General features: G+C 44.2%; 1 protein-coding gene across 1 annotated transcript in view; it reads right to left on the bottom strand.

Annotated features, from left to right (window-relative positions):
* MYO5B (myosin VB) overlaps window positions 1-26,464 on the bottom strand; it is a 316,975-nt gene that overhangs the window by 257,699 nt on the left and 32,812 nt on the right. The window contains exon 2 of the mRNA XM_011929181.1: window positions 4,212-4,322. Coding sequence (XP_011784571.1) covers window positions 4,212-4,322 — 111 coding nt within the window. The remainder of the gene's footprint in view (window positions 1-4,211; window positions 4,323-26,464) is intronic.

The following is a 26,464-nucleotide window of genomic DNA, read 5'->3' as shown; positions in this document are numbered from 1 at the left end:
ATCAACATTCAGTGCTGTCACAGCATGACCTGAAATGCTCAACACCGCTCTGGTGACTAACACCTTCAGGCCCCAGAGAAACACTTCTCCACACCAACATGGCACAAGTATACATATGTAACAAACCTGCACGTTATGCACATGTACCCTAGAACTTAAAGTATAATAAAAAAAAAGATAAAATCCAAAAAAAAAAAAAAGAAATATCACATAATAGAAATTATTAAAGAACACATGGTGTGCCTTCGTCCTTCGGATCAACATTCAGTGCTGTCACAGCATGACCTGAAATGCTCAACACCGCTCTGGTGACTAACACCTTCAGGCCCCAGAGAAACACTTCTCCACACCTTGTCCTGTGTTCTTGAAACAAGACAACAGTGCCCAGTTGCCTTGAGGTTCATGGGTGGAAACATTGCCAGTACTGGAGAAATAGTGCTTTGGAGTTTGGGGAAGAATCAGGCAGCAAAGATGCTTAGGTAAAACGGAAGACAAACTCATTATCCTTCCTTTCAGATAGCCCATGCAAAAGATCCTTTCATAATGGATTATCATTTTCTAACTGGGCCGAGAGTCCAAGTCCTTGCTTCTCCATGTGCTCTTGTTGTGGTTCCAGGGGTGCTAAGTATTTGCAACCCCTGCAACATGACAGAGGAGGAATGCTTTAAAATACTGAACAATTTATACTACTCATGTGTTTACACATATGTGCAGTATAACATGCCCAAACCAAGATAGTGATTCTATATATTGGCAGCTGGATAGAGATTGAATAGAATTGCAACTATATTTTTAAAATAGTAAATGTTCAAAAATGTTTTTAATTAAAAACATGAGATTTAAATAATTTGATAAAATATACTTTAAACAGATGTAGGGTTACATTCTCTTGCTCTGGCCCTCCAAATGTCAGGGTGGGCTTGGAAATACTGAGACGGTGGAGTTTGTTAGTCTTTGAAAAGCTCACATGCTCCCCTGTCTTCTTCTCACTCATAAATGCTAGGTCAGGGCCTTGCCCAGAGGGAGTACTCATCATCAAGGTGGGTGATAGATAGTAGATACAAACTCAGTTGGAAAATGAAATTTAAATTAAAAACCATGGAAACAAGGAGAGTTTTCCCTGACACTAGAGGGCAGGAGTCAAGCAGTCAGAAAGGGAGGTGGGGCCAAGAGAGAAGGCCTGGCCTGCACAGAGGTGCTCCAAGCAGAGCATGCAGAAGCTACCTCATCACCAAGTTCTGTATCCCCTGAAAGCCTGATCCACTCTAAAAACAGTCTTGTGCTAAGAGTTGGCACACCTAGATACCTTGTACCCATCATGGCTCTGGGGAGAAAAAGATGCTATTCCCCCAAGAAGTTTATCATCTTGTTGACTTCAATATGAAACATCTTATATTATGCCAGGTGAAATAAGCCAGACACAAAAGGACAAATACTGTATGATTCCACTTCTATGAGGTACCTGGGATCGTCAAACTCAAAGTAGAATGGAGTTTTCCAGGTGCTGTGTGGGGAGAAGAGATTGGGAAGTTGGTGTTTAAGGGGGACCAAGTTTCAGTTGCATAAGAGGAAGAGTTCTGAAGAAGGATAGTGGTGATGGTTACACAATGTGAGTACCACTGAGTTGCTGCTGACTGCCACTAAATTTTACACTTAAAAATGGTTAGCATGGTAAATTTTATGCTACATATATTTTACCACAATAGAAATGAATGAATGCATGAATGAGCAAAAGCAAGAATGAAAAAACCTTTTAGAGGCACAGATAGAAGCTTGACTGTCTTGAAGAGGGGGCAAGTTAGCAAGTAGGCAGAAGGTCCTATCATAAGTTAGAGGTTAGGAACATCATTGTCTTTCTGGAAGAGAATCTAACTGATGTTAATCCTTTGCTGATGCAGTGAAACCCACACTGTTGAACTTCAGGGGGAGGGAGGATGCACGAGGTTGGTTGGAAGAGGCTGCTGGGGCAGATTTTCCAGCCAGCATAGTACACCATGGATAATTTCAGCTTCAGAGGAGACTCTCTGCAAGCATTCAAAGTCTGGCCACATAATTTCTGTGCTCCTGGCCTCTAGTCCACAGCTCCGCCAAGTCACTCGTAATGATAGCTCAGAGCTAGCCGTGGACAAGCCAGTGCCCATGAGAAACCTGGACAGACTCAGATGTTCAGAGCCCATTATTTCTTGAGAGCTGCTAATCTCCAGTGCCAGGCTTCCCTTCCAATTACATGCTGCTCGGCCTTGTAGCAGGGGAAGGAGGAGATGGGGTCTGGGCAGCTGCCAGGATTAGTCATGCAGGGCCAAATTCATTTTCAGCAGGGTGGGTGAGCATCTGCTCTGTTTCAGCAACATGGCAGATCATTCCTCACTACCTCCGTACAACTTTTTAAAAACACCCACCCACTAGAAAAGACCAACTGAAATGAAATCTGCTGGAGTAGAGTAGAAGATATACCACTCAAGTGGGTGGACTAATTTCATTTTTTTTTCCCCGGCGTGGGGTGGGAAGTTATTCAACATGGTAAACATAATTCTGTCTGTTGGGAGTTGTACTTGTCATCTCAAAAGCAAGAGGTGGCTAGCAAATGCTGCCTACTAGGAAGAGGAATGTGAGGGATGCACACCTCAGTACAGACGTTTTCTAACAAGCTCATGTTCCGGGTTTACCAAGTGGTATGCTTAAGTTGATACAAAACAGAAGTTAGTGGTAGGATGTTCAATCAACAAGTTAATCACCAACCATCTAGAAAAGGAGACAAGACCAAGAATAGGCAGGAAATGATCAAAGGACAGAGGATATGGTACGCACTTGTAGTGTTGTTGCCATTCAGAGAGGAAATAGTCTCTCCAACCCAAACCTTTACTCCAAGCAATGTCTGTTCCGCAGCCCAAACTCAATCCGTCCCAAAGTCGATTCTTAATTTGTTACCAACCATTTTGTTCCAAACCTATTTTTCTCCCAGTCGTCTCCCCCACTGTAAAGGCTGCATGAACTACCTCTGCCTGCATCCTCAGGCTGAAGCCACCCAACCATCCCTTCCCTAACAGCTCCCAGATGCACTGGCCTCCTTCCCTTTCCTGGAACACGACAAGGTCTCAGGGCTTTGGCACACACGGTTCCTGCCTGGGACACTCTACTCTTGGTCACTGCACCCTGAATCTTCCATGGCCAGCTCCTTCTCAAAACCCCCTCTCCTCAAGAGGAGTCCCACCCAGCTCCTCTGGCGGCTGAGGCAGGAAGAGGATCACTTGAGCCCAGGAGTTTGAGGCCCGCCTGGGCAACACAGGGAGATCCCATCTCTTTAAAAAGAGTGGGTTCCTTTTCTCTCCTATACCTCATGCACTCACTTCCATGCCTACCGCCATTTATCATAATACTTCGTCTCACTTTCGTGTTCATGTTCACTGCTCCCGTTTAGCACTGAGCTATCTGAAACAGCATGGCCACAACCATTCACCCATCTGCCCCGGGACCTGGCACAGCATATAGGGTGAGCATCCATTATTTGTGAAATGCACCAGTTGCAGAGGCAGTGGTCACAAAAGGCTCATGAGAAGGGAAACTAAATCAGACATATCAGGAGGAACAGAATTTCATAGTTATTACCTTGTCTTCCACTTGAAAGAAACAGCCTGAAGGTCAAAAAATAAAAAATGCTCACTACAGCAGCTAACACATAGGGAGCACTTATATGCCAGGCACTATTTTAAGTACTTGCCACGTATTAACCCATCTTATTCTCAAAACAGCCCTAGATAAACTAGCACTCCCATTTTACAGATGAAGTAACAGGCACAGAAAGATTGAGAACTGATGTAAGGTCACAAAGCTAGGGATGGCTGAGCCAGGATCCCAACCCAGGCAGGCTGGCTCCAACCACTGTGCCCTGCAGGGACCCTTGTAGCAGCTCCTCTTCCTCACTTCCCAGTGAGGTCTCAACTTCCTGTTCCCTCCACTCCACTGAGAAGATTCCTGCCTTGACCACCAACGATCTCTCAGCTGCTAACCCCAATAAGCACTTATTTTTTGTGTGACATCCATAGAGCGGCTTCCTGGCTTAGCACTTTCACATACATCAATAGCAACAAGAAAGAATCCAAGGGCTCAAGAGTTCCAATATCCAGGAAAAACTCCAGCCCACAATGTACTATCTACTCCTGTTCCTTGCACTCCTGAGCTCCCCCCACCCTCCGCCCAGGACTCGCTCTTACCGTTTCATCTTCCAGTCTGAGCTGCAGGCTCTTGTCTCCTTCTTTGTAGTTCTTGGTTAACTCAGCTGAGCGCCATACCTCATCAGGGTCAGGGATCCAGACCCTTGTGCACTGAAAGATTAAAACAGAAGAAACTTAGATACAGAACAAAGCTCTCAGATTTCTAAATGTGTGTTACTACCTAGAAAGGGCCCATCAGGAGAACTTCTAAAGCTATCTGCATGCATCTCCCCACCTTCTCATTTCAGGACACAACGTGATCCAATATCATGATAACGGGAACAACTCACAGGACTGGTAGCAGAAGGCACCTTTTAGATGTTAAAAGAATGCTGCAGATCAATGAAATTAAAATTCTACCCAAGAGACTGCTGAGCCTGCATTTGTTTATATACACTAGATATCGCACCATTATCTCAAAGGGTGTTACAAAATAGCGATGTCAGAGGGAGTTATTTAGCAGGCTACAAACAAAACAACACAGGCAAAAGCCAAGACAGTATAGCAAATGTTCAAAGCTTGGGAATCTCTGCTCTGATATTCTGCATTCAGAGACAGTCATTTTCCTGCAGAAGTGAAAGACAGTGGTCAGGAAATGGAAAGTGCACTTAAGTGTCCTCAAGTTGTCAGCCACTTCAATTTATCTGTCCACTCTTTTTCTTTTTTTCAGATGCGGTCTCACTCTGTTACCCAGGCTAGCATGCAGTGGTGTGATCACAGGTCACTGCAGCCTCCAACTCCTGTGATCCTCCCGTCTCAGCCTCCCAAAGTGTTGGGATGACAGACAGGAGCCACTATGCCTGGCCTATTTGTCCATTCTTTAAGCCACAAACCCAAAAGTTTCACTCACCCTCCCCAAGTAGCTATCCTGATTTGCAGACAAAGTCATTGAATAGGGCCAGGTTCAGGCAGGAAAGAACACAGCCCTTGGTAAAGAAAGTAGTGATACAGGATTAACTGTCAGTGACTTGCCCAGCACATTCTCAACATAACTAGGGGGTTCCCAGCCCTGCTTGCAGTCAGAATCACCTGGGGAGCCTGGAAAATACCAATTCTTGGCTGTACCTCGGACCACCTCAGTCAGGATCTGAGGTGACATAAAAGCTCCCAGAGACACTAACAAGTGCTGAATGGCAGCATCTGGATCTCCTGGCATCCCACCACACAGCTGTCAGAATTTCTGCATTTTCATCTCATAGGTAGGCAACTTCCACAGGGCCTATTTTCTGTAGAAGCTGTCAGTGTACAGGTACACACACATACATCTAGCTTCTTGGCCACAGAATATCATCAGGAAACCTGAAATAAATGGTTCTTTTGACTAAAAGCTCAACCAGAACATGTGCTTGGGTCAGCATCATCCACTTCACTCCTGGAGTGACAGCTGAGCACAGACCCTGGGCCAGTCTGTTAACTGTGCACATGCAGCCAGCTGCCTTTATTTTGGTCCTGATTTTTTTTTTTTTTTTCAAAGCAGTGTTTTCCTCCAGGTAATCAGAGGCCTTTTTTTCTTTTAAAAGCAAGATCCTGACCCCTCCTACACTTGCCTCTAATTCACTATGGAGCAGTGAAAGTTGTAAGGCAATAGAATCAGAATACCAGTCAATGAGAAAGCAAACATCGACCACTTTGCATCCTTGACATCCCAACTCAGGATACAAGCCAAAGTCATCTGTTTCATTACTAAGAAACAAATTCACAGAATCTTAGCCTTCTCCCTGCTTCTTGAGCCTGCTGCCTTATGGCAAGATATTGCCATATCTTTATAGTAAAATAATATAGAGCTTTATAATAACAAAGAGCTTTATAGCATCCAGAGAGCTCCTGTCCCTAAGAGTTAAATATAAAGAAGGTTCTGAGGCACCTCCAGAGAAAACTTTCGGAGCACTTGCTGACCTTAACTGTCAACATTTCTTCTACCCCCAGGTGTCCTCACTTTCTCCACTATCGTTTAAATTTACCATCCATCCAGCTGTGATGACCTGTAAGCTCCTGTCCCTAAGCTTCACGTGAGTGCCCATCCTTCAGCCTCACCACAGCTCTCTCATCACTGAGTTCCGCTCCTGAGACTCCCCCTTCAGCCAGCACACCCAAGAAATTTTACCTAAAGCAAAGTCTCCACTCCGTGTAAATCATGTCAGGAATGGCTCAAGAAAACAGAATGAGGAATAACCAGAAAGGAACAGGAAAATCCCAATAGGAACTGAATGGAGGTGATGTTGTGTAGATCCTGGAAGCCAGGGAGCCCAGTCCCAGCTCAGCCAAGGACTCTGCTGGCCATCACCCTGTGGCCCATATGCCACTCATGGGGTGGTTAGTTGCATCCAGCACTGAAGAATCTCATTGCCTGGCTAAATCTCAACTTTTATTGTAGGGGAGTTCATGTACCTTTCTAGTTATATAAATCTCTCTAAAGAGACTGAGAACACCTGGTAGGCATACAACTGGCTTCTCATGTTGTCCCACACCCACAAAACTTACTGCAACATAAGGGGCACAGTGGGACCCCAATGTTACCTTAGCTCTTTGCTCCTCCAAGTGAGGACCTCAGCATCGTCATCACCTAGGAGCAGGTTACAAGCATAGAATTTCAGCTTCCCCCAGACTCACTGTATCAGAATCCTCATACTAACTGCTTACTCTTCCATTGCAACATCATCTCACTCTTCCCGCCTTTGAGAATACATCAGCAAACTACAGCTGTGGGACAAATCTAGCTCACTGCTGGGTTGCCTGTTTTTGTACAGCCCATGAGTTAAGAATGGCTGAAAAAAGCTCAAAAGAAGGATATCCACATAATGTGAAAAAAATTACATGAAAGTCAAATTCTGATGTCCATAAATCAAGTTTCCTGGGAACACACCCACATTCATTCATTCATTGATGTATTATCTATGTAATACTTTCACATTTTAATGATAGGATTGAAGGCCAGGTGCAGTGGCTCATACCTATCATTCCAGCATTTTGGGAGCCGAGGCAGGAAGATCATTTGAGGATAGGAGTTTGAGACTGGCCTGGGCAACATAGCAAGACCCTCTACAAAACTTAAAAAAAAAAAAATTAGCCAGCGGTGGTGGTGCATGCTTGTAGTCCTAGCTATTTAGGAGGCTGAGGCATGAGGATCCCTGGAGCCAAGAAGCTCAAGGTTACAGTGAGCTATGAGTGTGCCCCTGCACTCCAGCCTGGACAACAAAATGAGACTCTGTCTCAAAAAACAAAAACTAATGACAGAGACCTTATGGTTCAAAGCCATTTTAAAAACATAGTAGGCTAGGCACAGTGGCTCACGCCTATAATCCCAGCACTTTGGGAAGTCAAGGTGGGCAGATCATTTGAGCTCAGGAGTTCGAAATCAGCCTGGCCAACACGGCAGAATCCCATCTCTACTAAAATTACAAAAATTAGCCATACATGGTGGTGGGTGACTGTAATCCCAACTACTTGGGAGGCTGAAGCAGGAGAATTGCTCGAGTCTGGGAGGCGGTTGCATCAGCAGAGATTATATCACTGCACTCCAGCCTGGGTGATAGCGCAAGACTCTGCCTCAGAGGAAAAAAAAACACACACACACAGAGTAAAATGTTCACTATCTGATCCTTTACAGGAAAGCATGCCAACCTCTGTCCTTGTACTTACTATTTCCTCAGGCCACAGTGCCTTTCCTCACTTGTCCATGTGGGCAGGGTCCAACTTCCAGCACCATCTCCTCACCGATCACTTCCTTCCCTGTTACCCATAGAGTTAGCCCTACCCAACTACAACCTGCCACTATAAATTCTTCTATGATTAGCTTTCCTTCTGGTTTTACAGTCATTTCTTTCACATTAGTTTCATCTCATTACAGCAAGATCTTTCAAATATACTGTTGGGCATCTTTGTATCCCTGTGATCTAGCACATCCTGGCATGGAACAGATGCTCACTAAATGTTCATGCTGAGTACAGGAATCAGTGAACAGAGAATGTTCATTCATGGAGCACCTGGTTTATACCTAAAACACATTGTGATAAGTACCATGTAACCAAGTACGAACACGGGGATCTAGCTCCTGAACCTAAGGGACGTATATCTAGTTGGGTCGATAACTCACATAAAAATATGACCTAATGGGGTGATGTGACCAACTCCTAAGGAGAGTAACATCTATCCAGTGGAGAGAAGGAAGACAGGGAGAGAGGGGGGAACAAGTTAATGCCGACTTTGTTAGAGAGAAAGTTGGTAGCCAAATTCTTGCATGACGTTTAAAAGGATTTTCTATATGCAGATCTGATAAAGCAAACTTTAGACGCAAATCTAGTAAATATTTGGCCACAAGATATGTGTCTGGTCAATCTCCACAATAAAGACACATGGACACACACTGAGATTATAGCAGTTCATTGTTAAATCAGAATGAAGCGAACCCTCTGTTCTGTGCAGGATGGTTCACAGCTGCCACCTCCCCACTCGGCCTCCTCACTTTTATCTTACTTTATGGATTCTCAGCTTAAAGTGTCTATAAATTACTGAGCAGGGCGGTTTACCTAATGTCATTCATCCTGCATATAATGAGAAATTTACAGATCTTCCAAGGAAAATTTTAACCATAATCAAATTTTGCCTTACATGCTGGCTTTGCGAACAAACCCGCCAACCCACCACCTCAAGGAAGACGCATTGCTTCTGTAATCAAGTACAAAGCAGTATATGATGAGTACAAAATATATGGCTAAGAAACAGACACATGAACTAAGAAGGGAGAGACAAGACTACAGTAGCTGGAAAAGACCTGAGGAAGGCAGACATGATCTGAGCTTTGGAGACGGAAAGATTCGGAGGGGAAGAGTTTCTTTTTGGAGCGATGAAAGTGTTTTGGTAACCAGACAGAGATAGTGGTTGCAAAACACTGAATGTACTAAATGCCAAATTGTTCACTTTAAAATGGTTAGTTTTATATTATGTAAATTTTTTCTCAGTTTAAACACACACACACACACACACACTGTTCTGGTTGTAGAGAATGCAAACAGTATCTTGTACACGCTCTCTCCTGGCATCAGTTCTCATTACGAGTCTATGAAAAAGCAGTAAAATATTTTCACAGAAAGCCATTATTTTATGAGCCAGACAAACTCTCTAGAATCAAGGATCTGTGTTGCCTCTTAATTTTTTCTCACCTTCAAGGAATGTCTTCAAACAAATCTGACCTCTACCAGATTTACTGTAAGCCAACAGACTATAAGACAGACAAATTCACTCATACAACCCAATTACCATGCCACTCAATTTGTCACTATCCTATTTTAACAACACTTAATTCCATCATATCAAAGTAAATAAAAGAGCAAGTCTGACCTAATTATCAAAGAAAAGCTTGTGATTTTTGGAAAGTTCTTCTGAAAAGAGCCCCACATATTTCCTAGAGAAGGCAGATGCCTACATCAAATGTAAATGCATTAGTACCAAGCTATTCTCCCACCCCCTGTTCCTTTCTTCCACTGCAGGGCCAGCTCCAGCAGCTGTTCTCCTACATACACAGCTTGAGGGAGTGGCCAATTATGACAAGAGCCTCAATCCTGACTACACATTAGAACCACCTAGGGAGTTTTCACAAATTCCCATGCCAGGCAACAACCCCATCGTACTTTTATCAGTCTCTGGGGGTGGGAACCAGGTAGTGTTTTCTGAAGCTCCCCAGATGAATTCAGTATGCAAACAAGTTTGAAAATGTAATTCTGTGTGGCTGACTGGGTAACAGATTTGAAGGGTATCACAGACCTTCATGTGCTACAGGTCTCTCCCTATCAGTCTGTGGTTAAACATTAAACTCCAGCTTGCAGATTATTTCCCCAGAGCCAAAGAACTCTTTCCCAAAAAGCCCCAGCTAAAATGTAAATACAATGTTCAGAAGAGCACAGCATTTACCCATGTATATGAATTATCAGGCAGTATAGCACTGTGGTCAAGTGTGTGGGTTCTACAGTCAGATAGCTTTGGGAAGGAATTCTAAGCACCACTTATTAGCTTGTGTAAGTTGATGAATGGGCCTGAGCCTCAGTTTCCTTAGCTGAGCAACAGGTAAAAGTTCTATCTACCTCGTGAAGTGTTCTAACAATTAAATGAGAGCCCACTATCAAAGCACATAAGTATTAGGCAATGATGATGATGATGGTGATATTACTATACAGTTTTGTCTAGAAATCCTGATGGAATTTTGGATAGAATTAGCAAATGAGAAAAGGAAAATAAGAAACCTAATGTGGTCCATGTTACTGGGATCGTTTAGATGTCCTGTAGGTCATAATACATGGGTAGCCATGTCTTACCTTAAAAATCAAAACCTACTTCTACTCCAAAAACCTGAGAGAAGTGATTCTCAATGCTGGCTGGCATATAAGAATTACCTGCAGATCTTCAGATCTTTAAAAAACAAAACCACTAACACCCATATCCCGCACTTGAATAATTAAATCTCTGGGGGTAGGGCCCAAACATGGTATTTTTTAAAAACTTCCCAAGTGATGAATGCACTGTCAAAATTCAAACTCCTATCTCAGAGTGAACCCCAGGTGCCAAGATGGACCTTCAGGGAGAAGAGAACAGGGACATTTGAAACCTGCACTCCCTGGAATTAATAATAATGCTACTTCCACCCCCTCCTACTAACATAAGTAATCTTAAGTATTTGAATCATTTCAACTTAGTCTCAAAACTGAGTTAGGATGAGCAGAGTTATCACTTCTCTTTTATACAGGAGAAATCTGAGGGTTAAAGTACTGAATAATTTGCCCAAGTTGCCAAGAGCTTAGTCAAAAGCAGGCCTGGAGAAAAGACCTTAGTCTCTAAGTCCTCCACTGTCTACCCTACTCCTGGAGAAATATTGATTTGCTTACAGCAGCCCAGAGTCCTGCTGAGTATGTATTTTCTGCAGGTAAAGTGATTTGTAATTACATATGAAAAAAAATGTACAAATGCCCATTAACAACGACACACCAAGTTAAGCCACAGGTAGTTTCAGCATTAAGCATGAGGCAGGCTGAAGTTTCAGTTGCAACGAAGCCTTGAGCAGAAGCAGAGTAGTCTGGGCAGAGTTCCCTGGGAATGGACAAAGGACCCCACAGCCTAACTTGATAGCTGGCAGTATAAACTGCCTGTCTATTCCTGTGATTAGGGGACCAAGAACAAGAACACTGGTCTGTTCAGAAGAAAGAAGGAAGAAAAACATTTCTAAACTAATAGTTTCATTTAACACCAGCAAAACAGCAGTTTCCCAAGTGGCTTGGTACCTGGAAGGATACTGCTGTGTTGTAGGAACTATGGAAACACCTTACCTAACTGTGCTTGCAAGAAGTGGGTCACACTCCACTCTTTTGCAAGGTAAGAATTTAGAAGATAAAGACTAAGCCTTGCACCCCCTCCAAGTAGAGCTTCCCACAATCATTTCTACAGGTACCGCTGTCTGAAGGAGTGTTCATGGACCCAGACACCACATTCGGAACCCAGTGGTGTTGATTAGTCCTGCAAATCTGGGGAGCCCAAATCAAGAACATTCCTACTGGTGTGCTGTTGGTCATCTTCCCTTCACATTTATTGGGCTGGGTTCCCACTATGGGAGACAGAAAAGCAAGGAGGTGAAGATTCAGATATAGGGTGCTAGACCCCACTCCCATTATCAGGTAAGGGTCTACACTTCTGAGGCTGGGCTTCCTCAGAAGGTATTTCCTCATCTGGTGGAAATGTCTTCTGCACCAGGGTTGTTAGGATTAAATAATGTATACAAAATATTTGGCCCAGTATCTGGCACATTTTAAGTGCTTAGTAGTTCTTACTATGGCAGGACTCAGGCCCTGGGAGGGAATAAAACCAGAGAGAACTCCCTCCAGGAGCGCACAGATAGCCAAATAATCCCAACAGAACCATGCGCATGTAAGTGTCATGGGAATAGAGAACCTCAGTGCTTCCAGATTATTTCCTGAGTTAACTCCTCCTCCCCCAGCAGCGAGCCATGCTTCTGAATTTCCGTTTACTCACTTCCATTAAAGGTTTCCTGATCCAGTAATAACCTTCCCCTTTCCCCAAATGCTTTCCACTGGAAACCTCCCTGTAATTTAGAGCCACAAGGAATTACATGTAAATGTCCTGTTTGTCCAGAGCCCCTACGTAACTAAAAATTCAGGTATGATTTCTGAGCCAATTAGGTAGATTCCCAAGTCCCACCCAGATGCCTCCCTATCTTGCTGCTGTTTTTCTAAATGACAGAGAACCAGGGTAAGCAGAGCACCGGGAGAAAGAACTATAACATAATACACACACAGATGGGGACAGCAGAGAGCCACTGAGAACCTGGGGGGAGAGGAGAAAAAAGCAGAGAAGAAAGTCACTCTGATGTGGTAACTGCATAGTCACATAGCGTGATTATAACAACATTCTAACATTCCCTACCATTTAAATGAAACCAAAGTCAATTATAACCAAAAGGCAAATCCAAATGCTGTGGTATCATATCATCTCAACCCAGTTTCTTGAGAAAAGAGTCAACTTTCTGTGATATCTCATTGTGTCAGTCACAATTCCATCTTCTCTATCACACATTCTATATCTGTATTTGAAGCTAATAAAGAATCGAGTCTCCATGTGGCTGATGAAGGCAAAATTTACCTGTTTACTGCCCTACAAATGTAGTTTAACAGAGTAAGCAGTGTGTCCTCAAGTGATGAACTGACAAGATGGGAAGCGTTTGGTGTATGAGGAACACTGCGGAGTCATTTTATCCAGCTGGTTTATACCAGTAGATACTTGTTGGTGAGGGAAGCAGTGATAGTGGAGGCTTAGAAATACCTATCAAGCAGAGTGGTGATGCTCTCACTTCAAGACTTCCCACGATCTACTTGGACAACAGACATATCAGTTTAGTACCTTCTGCATGTCCACTTCCAATGAACTTGGAGTGTAAATCCCTGAGTCTGAATTGAGCACAAGGGAACCTTCTTTGGAGACTGTGAATGACCTACTGGCCTAAGTGGCAAGATCACTGAAAGCTCCTATTTAAAAAGGGGTGTGTCCACATTAAATCAGCTTTTTAAGGCTGCAATGCAGAATCCATTTAACCTGCTTGCCAAAAAAGCTAAAAAAGATTTCCTCAAAGCTAGTGCATATCATGCAGCTAAAGGATATGTCCAGATCCAATCAAGTAGCTAAAACTGTTAAAATCCTACTTCCATAATTCAGCTCCTAGACTGTCAGTGCTCCCTAAACACAACAATCAAGTATATGAATTAAGCAATCTACTGTCGTATTAAAAATCGTTAAGTCACTTAAGATAGTTTTCCAGAGCATACCACCTTCATTTTGAAAGCTCATTGACATAATCCAACTTTTTAAATCCATATCTGATTCTATCACAGGATAGTTGTTTTCATCTTCATCCAGTGGATTTATATCCTCATCTCTATAAAAGACCAGTATATTGCTTTCCCCAGAGAAACAACCTTAACAGTTTATGATCACCATAACACTTACTGAAAGGTCATAGCCCTATAAATATTTATGCAGTCTAAGTTTGCTTCCTTTTTCTTTTTAAAAACCTGTTCTGTTACTTGACCTCTCTAAGCAACCAAAGCAAGCACTGACTGAAGTTATTATTTTAGGCTAAGTTCTCTTCTGCAAACCACTTCATTGACCAAAATAATTAAGAGAAAGCATAGGAGCACCACTCTTTCCTAAGAAATAACTTGGGGGAAACTGCACCTTGTATTTGAGTGCATGAGTTGGTTTTTCCTTACTCTGTCTTCAAGAGATGACCTATCTCAGAACTTACCCACCTCACATACTTGCATCTGGAATTCAAGTGAGCTCTCAGTTTTCCTTCCACAAGAGCATGTCAGTCTCCCCCATCTCCAATTATTCAAATACTTATCTTTGAAGCTGTTCAATAAACATTCAACTCCTATATGTCCCTAATAGGCTACCAAGGCTTACAGACTGGAGCATGGACTCCAGTTCACCTAATCCTTTACAAGTATTTACTGAACACCTCTGCACAACAGCCAGGTACTGTGCAAGGTGCTGGACACAGTGAAGAGGAGACATGATGTCTTAGTCTGTTTTCGCACTGCTATAAAGAAATACCAGAGCCTAGGTAACTTATATAGGAAAGAGGTTTCATTCACTCAGTTCTGCATGGCTGGGGAGGCCTCAGGAAACTTACAATCACAGCGGAAGGTGCAGCAGCAGCAAGCACCTTCTTCACAAAGTGACAGGAAAAGAAAAAGTGCAGGGGAAACTGCCACTTATAAAACCATCAGATCTCATGAGAACTCACTCACTGTATAGAAAGTAGCATGGGGAAAACCACCCCCCATGATCCAATCACCTCCCACCAGGTCCCTCCCTTGACATAGGGGATTACAGTTCAAGATGAGACTTGGGTGAGGGATAGAGCCAAACCGTATCACAGGGCCCTTCAAGGATCCCAGACCACATGCAGCTAATCTTCTGCAATGGTCATAACTGCATCAACAGCACCAACATTGACAGCATGTGACAGGGGACCTGACCCCTGTGGGTCATCAGGAAAGGCCTCACTGAAGATGATTCAAGCTGAATCCTAGATGGATAAGGAGGTAGCTGGGCAAGATGTGGAAGGGAGTGGTTTCCAGGCTGAGAGGATACCTGTGTGACAAGTCTGGGGCATGAAGGAGAAGGGCTTGCTAAGGAATTGAAAGAGGGCCAGTGTGGGTTGGACACAGAGGACAGTGGTGAAAGGGGCTCAAAATGACACTGGCAAAGGTGCAGAAGCCAGATCCAGTAGGTTCTTAGGGGTCACATTACAGATTTAAAATATTCTACAGGCAATGGAAAACTACACATGAATTTCAAACATGGGAAAGGACATGGTCAAAACTACGTGATAAAAATACCAGATTTACAGATGGAGTATATATGGAAGAATTATTCTCAGTATGATAGTTGAGTCTTGCAATGTGCATAACTCCAGTCCCTTTCCTTTGTCCTCATACGAGCACTAACAATGAAAGGAAATCATGGACATCATTTGTTCTACCACTATCCCCAAATAAACTGTCTTTGAAACTCTGCCCCTGAATATTCCTTTTATTTGGTACTTGTATCACTCTTGATTGCTAAACTGCCATTCCTACCACACTTCTTTAGAAATACACTTATAAAGTTTTGAAACTTCTTTATTCATGTATTATTTCATGTATCATCAACCAGGTCTACCAACTTTTTTCATTGCATTAGGCAATATGGAGCTAATTTGTTGTTTCAGAGGGTGAATGGAAAAGTTTAGTGCTAAGAATAGAGAAGAAATGTTCAGCCTAGGTACATTAGCAAAATGGCACAATAATACCATCTAAAATTCTAGGATATCAGAAGAAAGGAAAAAATGTTCCCAAGTCAACACACATACTGAGTAGCAGCCATGAAACCAATTGTGACTTTTGAGCTAGGAAAGTTAAGTGGGTATTTGCTGCTCAAATTACTATTACCCTAAGACCTTAAAAAGATGCCTCAGATTTCCAACCTGCTTTTGAGATGAATTACTAAGCAGACACTATCAATAATACGGCCTGCCTGTTTGGAACCGAATCATTCTCTGGAGAGCTCTATCTAGTGTTAATATCAAACAAATAGAGCCGTTGGATAACCATAGATCCCCTAGGATGACCAAAGCTACCTCAAACTCCTCTAGGCCAAATGAACATGTTTTAGACAGATTCAGGTGCAGCTTTATCCTGAAATGTCCTTTCATGTCCAGTTGAAAACTGTGTCTGCAACTTTAAAGATAACTGGTCTGACACTCTGTGTTCCTCATAAGAAAAGACTTAATAGAGTTTAGGAAGAGAGAAGCAGAGATGAGGTTGTGTGAAATGTACCCTTTACCCTTTATACACTCTACTGTGAAGATGGAAGGGGGAATTCATCTTAACGAGAAAAGGTAAAATGAGAGATATACCCCATCTTCTCATTTTAAATCTCAATCTAAAACTTTGCACAAAAAGAGAGGTGTCATTATGAAAACCATTTGAGGAGTTATGAAGTAAATGGGAAGACGGGTTATATTTCCTGTTCTATCTGTACATGGATGAGTTATGGCTGGACCCAAGGGTTACAAGAAGCCTTTGCCTGCTGCCTTCCTTCCTTCAACCCAAACCTGAGCAGCATGTACACACCCATCAGATGAGCAGTGCTGCCCTCAGACGCTGTTGTTCAGAGTCCCAGTTACCACTGCTACTGCTATAGTTTGGATCTTTGTCCCCTCCAAATCTCACGTTGAAATTCAATCCCCAATATTGGAGATGGGACCTAACGGGGGATGTTTGGTCATGCGTGCAGACCCCTAATGAATAGATGAATGCCCTCCAGGGTGGAAGGCAGTGAGTTCTCACTCTCAGTTTCTGCAAGAGCTGATTGTTAAAAAGAGCCTGGCACCTCCCTGCTTCTCTTGCTTCCTCTCTTGCCATGTGATCTCCACAAATACTGGCTCCCCTTTGCCTCCTGCCATGAGTGGAAGCAGCCTGGGGCCCTCTCCAGAAGCAGTTACTGGCATCATGCTTCTTGTACAGTCTGCAGAACCATGAGCCAAATACACCTGTTCTATCAACTACCCAGCCTCAGGTATTCCTTTATAGCAACAAAAAATGGCCTAAGACAGTTACTATTAAGAACAGTGACCCATGGGGACAGGTAACACAAAAGCACTCCAGTCTTGCCAGTGCTGTTTTCCTTACCAAGTATACACCACAGACATGTTCTAGAACACAGATACATACATACATATATATACACACATACTATATATACATACATATATACACACACATACATACATATACACACGCACACACACACAACACTTTTAGAGTAGAAATATTTTAAATCCAAAGGAGCTCAGAATCTCTGGGACAACATAAGCAAATCCTATTCCTCAATAAAATTCTCACTTTCTTACAGATGCCTTACATACTAGGTAGCCAATAAAGCTTTTGTCAAATATGTGAGATTAATAGTAGATACTGAAATAGGTGCACATCCCTATTTTAATAAGTATACATCCCAGGTCTTAAAATAGAAACCCATACCAGGTGTTAAATCATCCAGGTTCTGGATACAGTCTGAGTCATACTGTATTCTTTCCAGTACCACTTAGGTGTTAAAATAGGGACACATCCCAGATCTAGAGTGTTAGCTTTCTGCAGTGGCCCCTGCCAGTGCCTTGGCTCCAAGGCCTTCCTGGGGTCCAAGCCCCCATAGAGGAAAGCCTGAGAGACCATCACAAAGGACTGACCAAAACTCCTCCAATAAAGTTAAGTGATCCAAGTAGTCCCACCTTAAGTAAACTGGAAATGCATAGAAGAAAACAGAAGGAAAGAAAAGGAAGCACCCTGTTTCTGGACACAGGCCAAGTCACATTTATTCTTTCCAGGATGACTGAGAATATGGAGCTGGAGATGTCAAGCAAAAGGCAACTGGGTCTTGGTGGGAAAGAATGTGGCTCTGGTCAACAGGTTACCAAGGCACATAGACCTCCCTCAGCATCCAAATAGCAAAATGGCATTGGACAAATTATTCACATTCTCCTGACCTTGGTTTTCCCAATCAGTAGGTTAACTAAATTAAGCTCTCAACACTCCATTTGCACTTATCATTTAACCACCTTCCTGCTTCCCGGTAAGACGGTTGCCCATGGCAACATCTTTAATGTCCACCTTTAATATATCCATGGAAAGGTTAAAGTTTGTGGCTCAACAGATTGGCCTCTCTCTAGAGGAGAGACCACAGAAGTCAACTATTTTGGGGTTTGGTTTCAGAATAAGAAACTCTATCATTATTTAGCAGGTAAGGGAAAGAAGGCTCCCAGGAGGATCAGTGCCTAGCCCAGGAACACTCATCTATGGAGTCCAAAAACCGTCCTGGGTGTGAGTAGGAAATGGGTAAAAGGGCAATGTTCCCTGGTTAAAAAACATAGCAATAATAATAATCATCGAATGTTCAAAACATACCCCTCATTGGCAATTCTCTCTCCTGCTGTATCTACCATCTGCCTATGTTTAACAGAGAACCTTCTTATTTGGGTTGACGCTGAGCTCTGGAGTCTGTTTTCACCACTGACGTAAGGATGAGGAACAGCATCATGTCAGGACAGAACTCCACCACTCACAGCAGGGACGGTAAGCACCACAACATTGGCAAAATTTTCCCTTCCAAGTCCCAATGTCTCATCCCCTGAGTCTTCAGTGTTGTGCAGCCTTGCCATCCATTAGTCCACAGCTAGATGTGACACACTGTCTACTGTCCATTCACAGTATCCACCCTCTCACACTCATGTCTCAAGAGTATGCTCATCCCCGTTGCCCTCACTCCTCAGGCTGGTACCGCTAGAAGAGCACAGTTTAGAGAGTAATTGCAGTTTTCAAAGGGCTTATGCAAATAGTAATTCCTAGAATTCCATGAGACAGGAAGCACAGGGGTTCTTAGATACAGTTTACAGCTGAAAGACACTGAGATCCAGGAAGTTAAGGAACCTGGCTGTGCTCAGATCCCCCAAAAAAAAACTAAACCCAGAAATAGACCTTGATTCCCCAGCCAGTGCTCCTTCTACTTCTCCAAGCCCTACCCAATATTCAAGTTTAATTGAAGAGTTCCAACCAATCACCAAGACCTGTTGGTTCAACCCCATTTATTCAGGCACCTAGAACATGCCAGATAACGTCGACATCAAACTCAAATTCAGGATCCACTCTCAATTTCCACTCTGCTACCTTAGTTCCAGACTTCACCTCTTACCTGAAATATTGCAATTTACTTTTTTTTTTTTTTTTTTTTTTTTTTTTTGAGACAGGGTCTTACTCCGTCACCCAGGCTGGAGTGCAGGGGTGTGATCTTGGCTCACTGCAACCTCCGCCTCCCAGGTTCAAGCAATTCTCCTGCCTCAGCCTCTCGAGTAGATGGGATTACAGGCACCCACCACTACGCCTGGCTAATTTTTTTGTATTTTTAGTAGAGACAAGGTTTCACCATGTTTACCAGGCTAGTCTCCAACTCCTGACCTCAGGTGATCTGCCTGCCTCAGCCTCCCAAAGTGCTGGGATTACAGGCGTGAGCCATCGCGCCCAGCTGCAATTTACTCTTAATTGGCCTTCCTGCAACCAATTTGTTCCCACTCCAACTGATTTTCTAGATTGCTTGCTTCTAGAGCAGTTCTCAACTGAGGTGGGGGGCAAAACTGTCCCCAGAGGGCACGTGGCAATGTCTTCAGACATTTTTTATTATCACAAGGGTGGGGGAGGGGGTCCTACTGACATCTAGTAGGTAGAGCTCAGGGATGCCACTATAACAACACACCACAATGCACAGGACAGCCCTTGACAACAACAAATTATCCAGTCCAAATACCATTCATGCCACAGTTGAGAAATTCTGTTCCAGAATCATCTCAAGAACAAAAACACCCATCCTGCATGATACCATTCCCCTGCTTAAAAATGTCCACGGGATAAGTTCATACAAGACTGTTTGCAATTGGCCCAAATGACTTTTCTGGCCACATCCCCATCCTACGTGTGCCCCCCAGTCCCCACACACCCCCACGCCCCCTTCCTGCATACCATCTCATCCCATACTCCAGCCACATTAACCTATTTTGAGAAAGGATCTCATTCTGTCACCCAGGTGGGAGTGCAGTGGTGCAATGACTACTTATTGCAGCCTCACCCTCTGGGCTCAAGTGATCCTTGGGCCTCAGCCTCCTGGGTAGCTGGGACATTTGGGCCAATTGCGAACAGTCTTATATGAACTTTTGTGTTTTTTGTAGAGATGAAGTCCCCTTATGTTGCCTAGGCTAATATCAAACTCCTGGGCTCAAGCCATCCTCCCGCCTTGGCCTCCCCAAATACTGAGATTACAGGCGTGAGCCACCGTGCCCAGCACTAACCTATTTTAAATCCTTCCTGAGCTTTCCTGCGAGTAGGCCTTGCTCATGCTGTTTCCTCTGCTGAAGACATCTTCCTCCCTTCCTCCACCTCCTCCACTGCTATTTACCCTTTGAGGACCAGCATAACATTACTCCTTTTGTCAAGCCTGTTTGTTCATGCTTGCCCCAGGGGTCCCTCTGTGTTTTTACTATAAAAGCCTTGAATTCTACTACATTCATTTGTACAAATGATTCTCTTCCCTCAAGGGTAGTGATAAAATGTTCATCATGATGCCCCATGCATACAGGACAGGGCCTGGAAAGCACTGAAGCAGATGCTGAATGGATGGACTCGTGCACACACATTCTAGCACTGTAGATTCTTCTCATAGCAAGAAGCTATGGCCTCTCGCCCACCAGAAAGGCTAAATATAGTACTATCTAAATGACCCATCAGCACAGGGCTGTCACCAGCTCGAGAACATCTGGGCACGAGGAAAAGCAGTGCTGTCTTCAAACTCCAGCATGGAGTCTGACGACGCTGCACTTCTCTCTGCAGAGTTAGCACAGCCATAGCTCCTGTAACTTCTAGGTCTTATCTGTCATGACTCCTGGTTCTGTGGGAATTTCTGGGTCCTACAGATTTAGAAAGCTCTGAAGCAATGGGTGTGTTAAATGAATACAGTGTTTTGTGTTTCTCTAAAACTAAATGGAAGAAGGCCAAGAGCAGGATCCTCAGCACAGGCTTAAGAGCAATAGGGGAGCATCTGAGAGGAATTTCACTGAGTCCCAGGCTCCAGCCCTTTTTCTGTTAATAGGAGACAAATCAACAGCTGACTTCTACAATGTGCTGCATAACACAGACCATCCAGCTTCCATCACTGGGAACAAGCAACCCTCTAAGACTTGGGCTAAAGAAAATAGGAGCTAGAAGTCATCAAGGTCTCCTTGGTACCACTAGGTCCTGTTAATTCTCTAGGCACTCCCTTTGGAAGTTCTCCATAGGCTTCAGAAAACACTGATCTTAGTCCTGTGGGAACTGATGTTATGGAGGAGGGACACTCTGTGGTTGCCCAGACAAAAAGTAATTACAAGGGAGGAGACCACCCCTCATATCGTCTTATGCCCAATTTCTGCCTCCAAAGAAAGAAGTAAAAACGAAAAGGCAGAAATGAAATACACAGGCAGACAGCCCGGTGCTGCACCCTGGGCCTGGTAGTTAAAGATCCACCCCTGACCTAATTGGTTCTGTTATCAATAGATTAGACATTGTATTGAAATGCACTGTGAAAATCTCTATCTTGTTTTGTTCCGATCTAATTACCAGTGCATGCAGCCCCCAGTCATGTACCCCTGCTTGCTCAATCAATCACGACCCCCTCACACGCACCCCCTTAGAATTGTGAGCCCTTAAAAGGGACAGGAATTGCTCACTCAGCTCTTGAGACAGGAGTCTTGCCGATGCCCCCACCAAATAAACCCCTTTCTTCTTTAACTCGGTGTCTGAGGATTTTTGTCTGCGGCTCGTCCTGCTACAATTAGAGTACATTTGCAACTTATATAACCAGAAACCATTTTTAAAAAGAGAGAGAGAGGAAAAAAAAACTAACATTTAGCCTCTGACCTGTGAGGACACAGAAAATAGGCCACAGTCCAGCTGAGGCTCTTCCCAAGCTTCAGGGATCCAGTCCAAAGTCTGTGGAGCAGCTGGTGAAAAAGCAGCCCCATTTATGTGGGAGAGAGACAAGGGTGACCAGGGAAGGGTATCACGTTCAGGGAGTGTAGCCTGAGGGAAAATTGGAAATGGCGGTTAGTGGTGTGAACGCTGGCCCCAAACCTAACTGCTCTGTGTCCTGGGATAAACTGCTGGCCCGTGTCCTTCCTCAGTTTCCTCATTTGTAGGAGCTGCCTATCTTACCTCACAAGGGCATCAAAAGAGAATAATTCCAATCAGATACTAAGTACCTCATGCGGGCATGAGATGACACCACCAGGTACTACAGTGCATTCTAAGGTTTTTGCTAACAGTGTAGTTAAGCAGGCAAAGTATAAAAACAGAAAACATTAATCATCAATGGAAAGTAAGCAGCAGGACACACAGTTATTGAATATCAGCACAGGACTGCATCTAGTGGGTGGAACCAGCCCACCGAGATGCAGATGGGGAGCTCCCACTGGAGGAAGGAAGAGTCCAGTAGGAAGTCCCAGAAGAGAATTTGGCCTGCATGACCAGAAGCAGGAGAGCAACCAGGGCTCACATTCCATGCTGGAGTGTGCAAGGGGAAGGCCCAAGTAGGCCATCAGCTGGGTTGAAGCCAGGGATTTGTGGAAAGGTATGGTGAGAGGCAAGTTCCAAAAGGCAGGTTGAAGTTATATCGTAGCCAAAGATTTAATCCTAGCCAAGGGACTCTCACCTAATCCTTCACATAGGAGAAGCCAGAAGAAGTTGATTGAGAAGTTTAGAGATCTGGATAAAAGAAAGTATATTTATAACAATCAAGTATTATACAAATGCTAATTTTTATTATTGCTATTCTTGGTACCTGCTACTGAAATCGGTACCTTGTCAAGGGTCCCCAGATGGCAGAATAAAAACATTATAAACCACCATGAGGCATACCAGTAAACAATTTATATCAATTTTGTCACTCAACACAACTCTGCACCCAGATGGAACTGGCAAAATAAGAAAAGCCAAGGAAGCCAAGCAAATGAAATCAAACCCAAGTGAACTGGGAAGGACACGCAAGCATCGTGGGAAGCCAGGTTCCCACAACAACTTGGCTTTCTTGACCACATTCCTAGCCTTCCTCCTTCCACACTGGCCACCCATTTGCTGGGTAGTTCCCTGGCTCCCCTCGTCTGTGCACTTTTTACTTAGCCCTGTCCCTTCTTCTGTGCACGTAACATAATTCTGCTGGGATCTTGTCCAGCTGCATGGCTGCTACCTCTCATGTATACAGCTGAACCCCTACTTTACCACTGAGTTCTCAACCCTCATATCCAACTCAGTGCCTTTACTTGGGTGTGTAACATGTAGACTGAAAGTTTAAAAAGCCAAAATTGAGCCCCTGAATCCTTTCCTACCCCTCACCTGTTTATTTCCTAGTCTCTCCCACCTCAGAAAATGATACCTCCATCTACTTTGTGGTTCAAGCAAAAGCCCAGAGATGTCATCCTGGCTTCCTATTTTTTACCCTATTATCCACATCCAATCCATTGGCAAGGCCCATTCACTCTACTACCAACTGATCCTTCTGATCCTTCTCCATTCACCCTGCCAATCCCCTCCTCTCCCAGACTGCTCCTGCTCCCTCTTACCTGGTTTCTGCTTCTGCCCTAAACCTCCACAAATCATGTGTATTAGTCCATTTTCACACTGCTGATAAAGACATACCGGAGACTGGGAAGAAAAAGAGGTTTAATTGGACTCACAGTTCCACATGGCTGGGGAGGCTCAGAATCATGGCCAAAGGCATTTCTTACATGGCAGCAGCAAGAGCAAAATGAGGAAACAAAAGCAGAAAACCTTGATAAGCCCATCAGATGTCATGAGACTTATTCACTATCGCGAGAATAGCATGAGAAAGACTGGCACCCATGCTCAATTACCTCCCGCGGGGTCCCTCCCACAACACATGGGAATTCTGGGAGAGATTCAATGACCTCCCCCCAGGTCCCTCCCACAACACATGGGAATTCTGGGAGATACAATTCAAGGTGAGATTTGGGTGAGGACACAGCCAAACCTATCACCATGCATTTCCTAAAGAGCAGTCAGAGCATTATTTTGAAAGAGCCCATCGGATGTCACTTCCCTGCTTAAAATGTTCCACTGCATTAATAGAACCTGAACTCCTCACTGAGGCTCTCGAATCCTGCATATCCTCTCTACCAGCCTCATCCCTTTCCATCCAGCACACCGCAATTCTAGCTCAATAGGTCTTTTCTTTTCTTGGACCTTTAAATCTGCAACTCTCCTCCCCACCCTCTGCTCAGGGAGTCTCACAAGACTCTTGTCATGTAAATCTCACTTCAAACATCACCTTCCCTGAAGAGCTTTTCCTGACCAACTAATGTAAAAACATGTCTGTTAGTCACTTTCCACCAACCCCACTATCAGATTTTCTTATCTGAAATGATCAGGTTCGTCTCTTGACTGTCTTATGCCCAAAAATGTGAGCTCCAGGAGACTGGAGACCTGTGGTTTTTTGTTTTTGTTTGTTTGTTTTGAGATGGAGTCTTGCTCTGTCGCCCAGGCTGGAGTACAGTGGTGTGATCTTGGCTCACTGCAGCCTATGCCTCCCGGGTTGAAGCAATTCTCCTGCCTCAGCCTCCCGAGTATCTGGGATTACAGGCATGTGCCACCACGCCCAGCTAGTTTTTGTATTTTTAGTAGAGGCAGGGTTTCACCATATTGGTCAGACTGGTGTCAAACTCCTGACCTCATTATCTGCCTGCCTCAGCCTCCCAAAGTGCTGGGATTACAGGTGTGAATCACTGCGCCTGGCCTGGAGACCTGTTTTTTTTCAGTTCTCTAGTGCCAAATGTACTCAGATTATTTGTAGGGGACACCCTTTGAGCTAGAGCAGACCATGGGAGTGCATTGTAGTTGTCCTTACCACAGTGCTAAGATTCAGGGGAGACAGGGATCTCTTGGGATTCCATGGGTCTGGAAGACTGGAGAGACTTCATAGAAAACAGGCAGGATGGAGAAGGAAGAAAGACATCTCAGGTGTGTGCCAAGACATGAAGAATCCAAGTTTTACACATCTACATATACACAGGAGTATACCATGAATTCCATGGTGAAATTAGTCTATCACTGCCCTTCTTCACAGCAGGATAAAGAAGGCAGCAGGTATTTTCTATCCTTTGTCATCTAATCCTTATAACTCTTCTGGTAAAACATTAATACCCTCATTTCTGTGACTACCAGGGACTGCAGCCCATAGAAGGTGCCTCCCTCCCAGCCCAAGGCCACACAGCGATGACAGAGCAAGCCTAGATCCTAGTGTGAGGTCCTACACTTTCCACCAGTGCCACACTATGTTCCCCAAGACAGACCACATGCTTTAGGCTTCTAGATTCAAAGAAGTAGATGCCAAAAGGGGAAAGAAAAACACAGGGCAGGAAGCCCAAGTCCCCTGTAAAGAAGCTGGGGCACTCAGTTCGGATCCAGGAGTGACAAGTTTTCATCTCTAACAGGAGCATGCAGCCAGAACCCCAGGCCAACAGCTTCCAGCTCTTGGCATTCCTTCCTGCCACTACCAGCCCATTTCAAAAGAAGTATCAGTGGTAATGTGCAGCTCTACCACTAAATGCACATCAGAGGCCAGGCCATGCCACGCTGCAGAATGATCAGAAGGGCTGGACTTTGATTCAGCAAGTCTGACCGCAAACTGAAATTGGAATCCAGGAAGGCCTCAAGGATAACCCCTGTTAACCCTCCACTGACATCTCCTCGATGATCTCATTATTTGAAAAATAGTCTCTGAAGAAGCCACAGTTGGGAGGTCAACAAGAAAGAAGGGTTGGCAAGATACCTCCTTTTTCTTCTTTTTAATTGCAAAAGGCATGCCAGAGAGCACCCTGCAGCCAGAGGCAGAGCTCACTCACTGCTAAGCTAAGGGAAAACACTCAGGAGGACGTAAAGATCCTTCCCCTGGCTGCAGAACTGAATGGAAAGGGAGCTGAACTGTGAGCTGACATGGTTGAGAAGGTAGCAGTGGACGATCATACCATGTTCCCTCCACGCTCAAATACCCTGAAAGTAAGGGGCACCAGCCACCAAAGACACAAGATTTGCCTCAGTAGCATGAGGGTGAAACAGGAAGGCGGGAAAGGTGTGGCAGGAGGAGAGGCAGGGAAGATCACACAGCCACAGCAGCCACCTGGTGAGACCTCCCAAGCTTTTCATAGCACAGAACATGTCAGGGCATACCAGCATCTATTCTCGTGCTTCCTGTCCCTGTCATGACAGTCTTGGGCTTGTCAAATTCCTAGAAATGAGCAAAAGGGATCCAGGAGTTGATCTAAATAAGACAATTCCAAAAGGTGGTCATAGGATTCCTCTCCTATCAACTAGCCACACACTGCCCCAGCTGCCTTCCTGCTCCTTTTGGAAAAGCCAGAGACGCAGTCAGAAGCTCCCTGTGTGTGTCTCGCCATTGTTCAGAATATTCCCAATCAGGTGAAGTAACGTCCAGCGAGTGGCTTGACAATGATTGTGATAAAAAACCAGCCGGGGGCGGAGCAAGATGGCCGAATAGGAACAGCTGCAGTCTCCAACTCCCAGCGCGAAGGACACAGAAGACCGGTGATTTCTGCATTTTCA

Source organism: Colobus angolensis, unplaced genomic scaffold (assembly GCF_000951035.1).
Source record: "Colobus angolensis palliatus isolate OR3802 unplaced genomic scaffold, Cang.pa_1.0 Scaffold8, whole genome shotgun sequence".
Taxonomy (NCBI): Eukaryota; Metazoa; Chordata; class Mammalia; order Primates; family Cercopithecidae; genus Colobus; species Colobus angolensis.
The sequence above is the reverse complement of the archived record's forward strand: the minus strand, read 5'-3'. Positions and strand labels throughout refer to the sequence as shown.